The sequence below is a fragment of the Gadus chalcogrammus genome, chromosome 15 (assembly GCF_026213295.1).
Source record: "Gadus chalcogrammus isolate NIFS_2021 chromosome 15, NIFS_Gcha_1.0, whole genome shotgun sequence".
NCBI lineage: Eukaryota > Metazoa > Chordata > Actinopteri > Gadiformes > Gadidae > Gadus > Gadus chalcogrammus.
The window spans coordinates 17,070,326-17,079,961 of NC_079426.1; the positions used below are offsets into that span (position 1 = coordinate 17,070,326).

General features: G+C 47.3%; 1 protein-coding gene across 1 annotated transcript; it reads right to left on the reverse strand.

Moving 5' to 3' along the window:
• Positions 1–218: 218 nt before the first annotated feature.
• klf5a (Kruppel like factor 5a) lies at positions 219–9,611 on the reverse strand. Its single transcript, XM_056610056.1, has 4 exons — positions 8,752–9,611; positions 6,182–7,481; positions 4,885–4,944; positions 219–1,969 (listed from the first exon to the last, which is right to left on the reverse strand). The coding sequence occupies exons 1-4, from the start codon at positions 8,914–8,916 to the stop codon at positions 1,791–1,793; spliced, it is 1,704 nt and encodes a 567-aa protein (XP_056466031.1). The 5' UTR covers positions 8,917–9,611; the 3' UTR covers positions 219–1,790.
• Between the last annotated feature and the right edge of the window lie 25 nt (positions 9,612–9,636).

The following is a 9,636-nucleotide window of genomic DNA, read 5'->3' on the forward strand; positions in this document are numbered from 1 at the left end:
TTGTTTAACTCTGTGTCTATTGTGAGAGTATCTATAAAGTACGGCTATGGGTTCCGCTGACATTTTCTTCAACGCACGTCCGGAGGACAAAAGCTAAATAATTCACCACGTAATTGCACCCCATTAGCAACTAAACGCCTCCACTTTGTCTTTCAACGTCCCTCGGCTCCACCTCTCACTCTTGCTCTCTCTCTCCCCCCCCCCCCCCTTTCCCTCTTTAATGCTTAACTATACTCTCCCTCTTAAAATTCCTCCTCGCCTTCATTGCTCTCACTCTATTCCCTTTACTTTTCTTTGTCCCTTGTCGTCTCGTTATTATAAATGCCTCATATTCTGAAGAATGTAAAGAGGGATGGTCTGTTTAGTGTCCAGTGAATTGCATCTTCAGAGGAATCTAAGTCATTAGAAATGTGTTTCGTGTTTTCCAGTGGTAACTGAGTTCTGTAGTCTAATGAGCTTTGACAAGTCAACCATTTCAAGTGCAAATTAAAAATTTAAAACAAAACAAAAAGAGGTTCTGGATTTTTCCAGTTACAAAAAACAAACAAAAGCACAAAAAAAAAAAAAGGTAAACAAACTTTTGGCTGTCCTAGCAAAAAGAAACACACACTTCCCTTTAATACAAAATAACAAACACAAAGCTAAGTCTGAAGACAGCATAAGCTTCCAGTCGTATTCCAGTTCTAAATGTAACTACAAATAATAGCTTGTTTAACTTTTGTTTTGGTTTAATTTCTCCCCCCCCCTTCTCTCATAAAACCTTACTAATTCATCGGTTGGTATGGGTGACCACGCTCTGACAGGTTATTTTCCCAGACCATTTCTTAAGAAAACAACCAACTATTTGGAGAACATGAGAATAAAACATGTGGGGCCACTAAAAGCTTTTATCACGTGTTTGACAGTGGGAGGTTTATCATTTCCTGATTTATACATTTGGATGGCATATTTTCTGATAGTGCTTGTGTATGTGTACAGTGTATGTGTGAACATCATGTGTGTACAGTGTGTGTATGTGTGTACTAGCCTGACATCACCAGACCAATTCCCAAATGCATAATAGTCTAGAACCTTTCAGTTCATTATTCGATTTCCAAGAGTCATTATCAACAGGGGCAGACCGAAATGGGTCTGGACGAAATTGGAAAGACCTAAAACCAATCAGAACAACGAAACATGGCGCACATCAGCGGCAGCCATCTTGGTTGCTCCTCTGTACGTCCTCCAATTAAACCTCACCCAATATTAGTGAGCGGTTGTGATTGGCCTGACCCGGGCCAGGTCTCCTGGAAATCTGTCTGAACAGGTGGGGGGCCAGACGCATATGTCAGAGCAAGTAAAACCTGAGCTTGCAGATTCATCTGGTTCCCAGGCTGTACACGAGTATGCTTTATCCTGCGCTTGAGTGTGTGTGTACATGTCCCTGTCCTTCTCAATGTGTATGCATTGGTAGGTTTGCACGTGTGTGTATGCATTGGTAGGTTTGCACGTGTGTGTGTGTGTGTGTGTGTATGCACTGGTAGGTTTGCACGTGTGTGTGTGTGTGTGCATGCATTGGTAGGTTTGCACGTGTGTGTGTATGCATTGGTAGGTTTGCACGTGTGTGTGTATGCATTGGTAGGTTTGCACGTGTGTGTGTGTGTATGCATTGGTAGGTTTGCACGTGTGTGTGTGTGTGTATGCATTGGTAGGTTTGCACGTGTGTGTGTGTGTATGCATTGGTAGGTTTGCACGTGTGTGTGTGTGTATGCATTGGTAGGTTTGCGCGCGCGTGCGCGTGCGTGTGTGTGTTAGTTCTGGTGTCTCTTCATGTGCAGCGCCAGGTGGTCGGAGCGTGAGAAGGAGCGGGAGCACACGCCGCACTGGAAGGGTTTGGCACCCGTGTGCTTGCGGTAGTGACGGGTAAGCTCGTCCGAGCGGGCGAACCGCCAGTCACAGCCGTCCCACGTGCAGCGGTAAGGCTTCTCACCTGGTGGGGGGATAAAGAAGAGAATGAGAACTCCATCTGGATCCAAACCACAAAATCATAGAGCCAATCAATTAAGTTACGATAGTGTGTGTGTGTGTGTGTGTGTGTCTGTGTCTGTGTGTGTGTGTGTGTGTGTGTGTGTGTGTGTTGATGCTGATATTTAGATGCATATCTCATGGATCATAATGATAAATACAAGTATAATATAAAAAAAAGTATAATAAATCGGACTGCATGCGGCCGGGCTGAAAGACCCCATGCTAGCTGCCGAGACGGAGCAGTGGAGGCCCTACGCAGCCAGGCCGAGGGATGAACTGGGCCAACTGGAAGATCTGGTTGTATAACTACATACTACGCACTTGGACATTAACACGGCTGTCACTTGGACATTCATCAAAACCGGCTGCAAACTGCCGTTTGGTTACAGGTAAGAAGGGCCACATTTTCAAACTGCCTTGCTTTCGAACTTTGAAGGAACAAAGCAAAACAGTTTCCGTTTATACACTAGATTTGAGTTAGTGCGAGGCATGAATCACACCACTTCAAATCAAATCTACTTTTTTTTTTTTGACCAGGTGCGATATGAATGCAACTTTATTAGGTATTCGCATAGTATCTATGGTTTTTATTGCGTCTGGACACCTTTTTTTTATTTATTTTTTTAAAGATTTATTTTCGGATTTTAATGCTTTTATATTAGAGAGTGAGATCGAGAGGAAGGTATGGGAGATAGAGGGGAGGACATGCAGCAAATGACCACGGGCAGGACTCAAACCCGGGTCGCTGCGATTTAGGAATGAGCCTATATGGTACTCGCTCCACCCGGTGAACCACGTGCACCCCCTGGACACCTTTTCAAACTAAAATTAGCCATTAAGCAGTCCGAGGAGCATTACCTCAGTCGTTTTTGATTCATTGTTTGCGTGGCAATTTACAAGGTTTTTGCATCACTGCCTCTCTAGTTGCGGCCTCTCTAGTTGCTGCTTGAGTTTACAACGTCGCTGATGGCGAACCAGTAGTTCAACTGAATGCGCCTCAGCAGTCTGGTGCATAAAACAAAGTAATAGCTCTGCTGCTGGAACGGTAAGTGGTCCTGATATTCTAATTATGCATCGTTGGATTTGGCGAACGTCTTGGTGTTGCCATGAGGTCGAGGTTGGTGCAGCAGTTCAAAACTCGTCAGCCACGTAAAAGAAGAAATTTGCAGTGCATCCTGGGACTTATAGGGCCCATCCCATGAGATCGAGATTCTGGCCAAAATGTATTAAAAACTCAAATGACGCGCATCCCAGATAGAATTTGGCTGAGGGCCTGAATTGGCCCCCGGGCTTTTTGTTTGACACGTCTTCTACAGGGTGTTCACTTTGGTCGGCTGATTCACACACCACCGAAACTCCCTCGGCTGAGACATAATGAAACCAGGGTTCCTATTCCACCAAAAAACAATCTCGGGCAACAAGCATTGATTTAACTAAAATAAAAATGTAAATGTCAGAAGGGAAAAAGAAAGCGATCAGATAGAAAGTGGAAAAGAGAGGGAGTGCTGTTCGGTTCTTCTACACAAACATGTTTGTGGACACACAAGCGCACGCACACAAGCAAACACACAGAAAGAAATCAGAGTAATGGATGTTGATGGGGATTAGAGCTGGGATCCCAGTGGGCTGGAAAAAGAGAAAGGCATTAGGAATCATCTCACGCCGCTGATGCTGACAGGTGCATGTGCATGTCTCCGGGCGTAAGTGCATGGGATGCACAGAGGATGGGTGGGGGGGGAGAGAAAACAAATCAAGACAAAGGGAGCTGCACATTAAGAGTAGTGAACACACACACACACACACACACACACACACACACACACACACACACACACACACACACACACACACACACACACACACACACACACACACACACACACACACACACACACACACACACACACACGAGAAGAAGAAGAACGAGAGAGAGAGACAGAAAACACTGCACTATAAAAACACCTTCAACCTTGTCTGTCTGTTTTCCTCTCATCTTGTCAGCCTGCTATGTGAACCATACCATGCCTATTTGTCATGTAATGAACACGTTGTAAACCCACATACCACCAAACCGCTGTGGCATAGTTCGCTAAACAAACATTTGCAAATCAAATTAAAAAACACGCTCATATCATCCACATTAAAAAAACAAAACAGGTTTTGCTGTGTGTGTGTGTGTGTGTGTGTGTGTGTGTGTGTGTGTGTGTGTGTGTGTGTGTGTGTGTGTGTGTGTGTGTGTGTGTGTGTGTGTGTGTGTGTGTGTGTGTGTGTGTGTGTGTGTGTGTGTGTGTGTGTGTGTGTGTGTGTGTGTGTCCGGATGAGAGAGGAATTTGTGTGCATCAACAGAAGCCCTGTTTTGTTAGCTGGCTTTAGGTGGGACCAAACACCTAACCACTGGTTTGTAGAAAGAAAAGAAAGAAAGATACAGCACATCAAGGAGCGATTTGTATCCGCTATGACAGCTATGAAGATAATTCAAGATTATTCTATATACAAAACTAATCTAGTTTATTTTTAGTGGCTGATAACATTACCGATCTGCACAGGAGCATTTCAAGACTCACAAACAGGGCTGTTTAAACAGAAACAGTGATAGCAGGCATATGGCAAACAGTCTTACTGAGTGTGAGCACGATAGAGTCATCCAGTGGCAGAAGTGTTTCACTTCCACCTGTTTTAATGGAATAGTATATTGGGCAGAGGATGGGAATGGGCTAGGATAGGTTTACACACACATGCCAAGATCACAACATGCCTGCCTAGCAACATGGTTCCAGCGGCCTCTGAAATACGAGTCACACGGCCAGTGTACTTTTTTTGACATGTCCTCAAAAAAACTAAACACCCCAAAAAAGGGTTGTGGGGTAAGGGCCTTACCCGTGTGGGTCCGGAGATGAGCCTTCAGATGAGATGATTTGGTGTAGACCTTTTTACAGCCTGAAACCCATGGAAAAAAACACAAGAGTGAGTTGACTTTACAACATCTGGTGCAAAATGATACAAATTTGACAACAGAATGACAGAGGAAAATTCTGAATTTTTGAATGCATTTTCAACAGCCTTAAATGTTTTTGGCTTCCATTCAAGCGGAGAAATGCGGCTTAATTACAAAAACTGAGCAAAACGCTAAACAAGAGGATATTAAGGTCATTGAAGATTACATTTCCATTAGTACAATACAAATGCCTAAATGGGTAAAAAGCATGTCTGGTCGAGTTAGTGGGTGTATAGTGTTTAATGCACAATTAAAAAGATAAGAGTAACAGCTGTAGCCAGCCAGAATCTGAGCACTTCTAAAAGTCCAATCAAGCAACATGTATTCAGGGACTGCATGTGCTAACTTGCTGGTGCCGGTGTTGGAGGAAAAGGCTTTTCAGAGCCAATTTTACACACTGCCTCGGGCTGGTTGACATTACATGTCCAACAAGTAGCTGCACATCATATAGCTCAGATGTGTTTACATTAAGGTGAGCTTAGCGAGGTCCGGTGTTAGATCGCTGCCCTCCGTGTGGGAAATCCCTTCTCCAGCCAAAACAAGTCAGTTTGCCGTTCTTAAAAGCAAAGCCAGGCCCTTCTTTTCACCATTATCTAATATGCAAGTTTGGCATGAGTTAAAAGAAAATGACTTTTGTTTTGAAACGTATTATTATTCAATGATAATGACGCATGATGCTTAATGTTCAAATAAACAACCAAAGGCACGAATTAGCGCGATAGAGATCGACTCGGGGCTCTCTGTGCGGCCCATTAAGGCATCACAATAAGAGCTAAGTAGTTTCTGTACCAGCCAGTTGATTAAAGTAGGGAGGGTCATAAGAGACTCAAAACGATGAAAACAACCAGCAGAAAACATACCTAGGTGCTGCTCTGTGCATTTCATTTTGCTTCAGTGCAGGTGATTTCGATAACATGTCAAATATAATTTTATGGATGACATCATCCATCTCATCTTTTCAAGCGACGCTTTATTATATCTGACTGTACCGTGACAGTATGGAGTTTCCGGTTCAGTATGAATCCTAAATTTCAACACACACACACACACACACACACACACACACACACACACACACACACACACACACACACACACACACACACACACACACACACACACACACACACACACACACACACACACACACACACACACACACACACACACAGCTCTGACCTGGGTAGTCACAGTGGTGGATGCGTCTCTTCTCCAGGTCAGGGTTGTTCCTCCGGTTGTAGCGGATGGGCATGGTGGAGGAGGAGCCAGAGCTGGGGGAGGTGCTGGTCTCGGCCGTACCCAGACCCAGAGCGGTGTCTGGGCCGGAGCTCGTCAGGCCTGCGGCCGGGCCTGGGACTTGGGTGGGGCCAGCCCCCAGGGGCAGGGCCATGGTCCCCGGGCTTGTGCAGAGGATGGGGGGGCTCCCACTCGCCATCTTGGACGCGATGGTGGCCGCGTAGGAGGGCGGGGGGGACATGGTGTGGAGCAGCTCCTTCTGTCTGTCGGGACTGCCTGGCTCGGAGCTGGGAGGGGAGGGGGGCAGGTAGGGCACCTGCTGCTGCGGTTGGAACTGTGGGTGTGCGGCGGGGGCGTGGACATAGCCCCCACCGGTTAGGCCGCAGTAGTTTGGCTTGGCTGTGGATGCCTGCTGCTGCTGCTGCTGCTGCTGCTGCGACGTGGAGGAAGGCACGGACATATCATGGAACGACGTGTGGACCGACAGGGGACCCGCGCTCTGTGTCTGATGAAGGCGATGATGATGCTGCTGCTGCTGCTGCTGCTGCTGCTGTGTCTGGACGTCCACCCCGTTGCCATGGTGATGGTCCAAATCAGAGTTGAGGAGTTGAAACAACGAGCCGCTGTTGTCATGGTGATTATTGTGGTGGTGGTGATGATGGTGATGGTGGTGGTGCTGCTGCTCAAACGGTGACGGGACCTCCTGCTTCACAAAGACGCCCGACATGGCATCGTCACCGCCCACTTCCGATTGGCTAAAAGCACTGGTGAACTCCAGTAACCCTGGCAATGTCATGGCGATGGCGGACGCTTCCATGGGCATTGGCCCAGTGCCGCTGCTCGCGGTCGGGGAGGTTTCAGTACAGTGGGGCTGGAGAGCGGAAGAGAAGGACTCCGTTTTGACCTGGGCCAGACCTGCGTGGGCCTGCTGCTGCTGCTGCTGCTGGGGGTGAGGGTGAGGTTGCTGGGGGTGAGGTTGCTGGGGGTGAGGTTGCTGGGGGTGAGGTTGCTGGGGGAGAGGTTGAGGGAGGCGTGTCGGCCGACACAAGCCCATGCGCAGGTAGGCCACGTCGGGCAGGTAAAGGTTCATGTTGAGGGTGTATGGAGCGAAGGCCTGGTCGTCGCTGAAGAACTGGTCCATGTTGGACACACTGTCCCGCCGCGACTTCTGCTGCTGCTGCAGGCCGTCGGACAGGGGGGGCAGAGGCACCTGGGACAGATACCTGTCGAGCTCACACTTGGTCTACGGAAACAAAAAGAACATGGAAGACAGAGATTATCCCCGATCCTATTCGCTCATCTAACAACAATAAGCCTGGGTGAGTTTAAAGATACAGGGTGCCTTTTTTTTGTGCAAAAATATAAATAAACATAGATCATAACAGGCAAAATCCTTGCTGTCCACTCTTAGCAATCCAGGCTGAAGCAAATGCTCCTCGACCACCAACGTCACCGCGTTCTGACACACTATTCTGAGAAGACATATGTTTGATAGGACAGCCATGCCCAAAGTATTTGTCATGTAGTCATCAATGCGTGGTTGCTACATTCCCCCTCTGCTTGTAAGGCTGAACTCATAAAGACCGGCCAATGGGATCCGGCTATATTAAGGGTTGAAAGGGGAAATGATTGCTCGGTTTAAAAGACAGATTTGTGTTGTATTTCTACTCATGAATGGCGTGTTAATATGTGACAGACAAGAAGAGATGTTAAGCCTCCACCACTGCAAGTCAACCAACTGAATGGGCGGATGACAGAACAGGTTTAGGTACAACTTTTGTGTCACAACACTAAAAACCTAGAAATCAAGGTGAGGCGATATGATGACTATCGAGAAGAGCGGCGGGGGGAAACACCCGGGCCTCTGCAGATCACTGGGCGGCTGCGATGCACCGGGATGACCGGCTGTGGCGCGGGGGAGGATGCTATTTCTAGTGTCTGCCTACTAGTGTGGCTCTGGTCCTGTACCAGCTGTTCTAGCCTCGATCCATCCCCTGACGAGTTCTTTTTTTCTTTACTCACTAGCTAGGGGGAGTAAGGGGAGTAGTTTCTGCTGCTGAGCTGGGAGTGAGCGAGGCTGGAGTCAGTTGTTGCCGTGGTGTGGTATGGCGCTGGTGTGGCTTGTAAGCCAGAGCGGACCAACTGTGACCAACTGGCATTCGCTCCATTAAAAGCATGCACTGAGGAATGCGTTTGCAGTCGGAATAGCTCGGCTTCACGTTGCCGTCCAGTTGGCTTATTACACACATCTTCCTCCTCCTCCTCCTGACTGGTATAGTGTATTGCTCGTGTAGGGGGGGGGGGGGGCGCGCACGGTACCACGGGCGAGGACGCGGACGAGTCGTGCAAATGTGGTGGATCACAAAGTAAGCCCACAAACGCTGAAGCACTACCAGCATGCCACGCCCATTCAATGGGATATTAACAGCGGCTCCCATCCCTTATTAAGCATGCATTATGCGCTTCGTATCGGAGCGTCAAAGTTAAAAACAGGAATCTCAAGACTTATTTACCTGGGTGTATTCATTGTGGCCATTCCGCTCAGCATCCGTGATCTTGGAGTCCAAGCCGAAAAGGGCGGACTCCTCCAAGGAGAAGTCGTCCGGGATGGTGGATTTCAGTAGCGGGTAGAAGGGCTCGTCCTGGCCGCCACCGCTCATCGCTAGCGTCGCGGCCATTGAGCTCCTGTGCAGACACCTTTACTTACACCAGAGCAGCTTCCGATTTGCAAAATTGGAAGCTTAAAAAATCCCAAAAATCTCAGCGCAATCTGGGCGACGGAGAAAGCAACAACACAACCACAGCAACGCCAGAGCGCTTATTTGGGTTTCTCACGAATGTATGTCTGCTACTGCTACATCCCCTCCACTTGTTTCATCTCGCTGTGGGCCAGACGGTTTTGTATCTGTGACAGGCAGGGGCGGGCCGCTGGAAACACAAGGGAAGCCCCGCCCACCCTTACTCAAGCTTCCAAGGCTTTGATCATCTCTCACTGGCCACCGCCCTATAATCAATCTCGACACATTGGCGGAACGCAATCTTATGTTATCGAAATCACCTGCACTGAAACAAGTTGATTAAATCTGAACGCAATAAAAAGCTCAACAATGCCAAACGCATCAATATACAAAATTAATACATTGCATTGATTGTACAGACATTTCAACCATGTGCAAGATTACAGTAATCTCTCGTTTATTGACATTTGAAATAAAAATATCTAATATTAGCATGCTTTTCTTGAGATATATATGTAGATCCTTGACATAAAATTGTTATGCCCCAGTCCTGCATAATAGTCTCAACCTACGGTTTAAAGTTCAAGTGTGGACTAATTTGACATTATCTTCTGAGGCTTTACAGGTAGATGAGGTTAAACATGCAAATAATTACAGTAA

What these genes read in the sequence shown, in the direction of transcription:
- klf5a (XM_056610056.1), bottom strand. Translation starts at nt 8,916, where the DNA reads ATGGCCGCGACGCTAGCGATGAGCGGTGGCGGCCAGGACGAGCCCTTC. An exon ending in CCACCACTGTGACTACCCAG is followed by an intron (nt 4,945 to 6,181) that starts GTCAGAGCTGTG and finishes CATGGGTTTCAG; the next exon opens with GCTGTAAAAAGGTCTACACC. An exon ending in TCATCTCCGGACCCACACGG is followed by an intron (nt 1,970 to 4,884) that starts GTAAGGCCCTTA and finishes TCCCCCCACCAG; the next exon opens with GTGAGAAGCCTTACCGCTGC.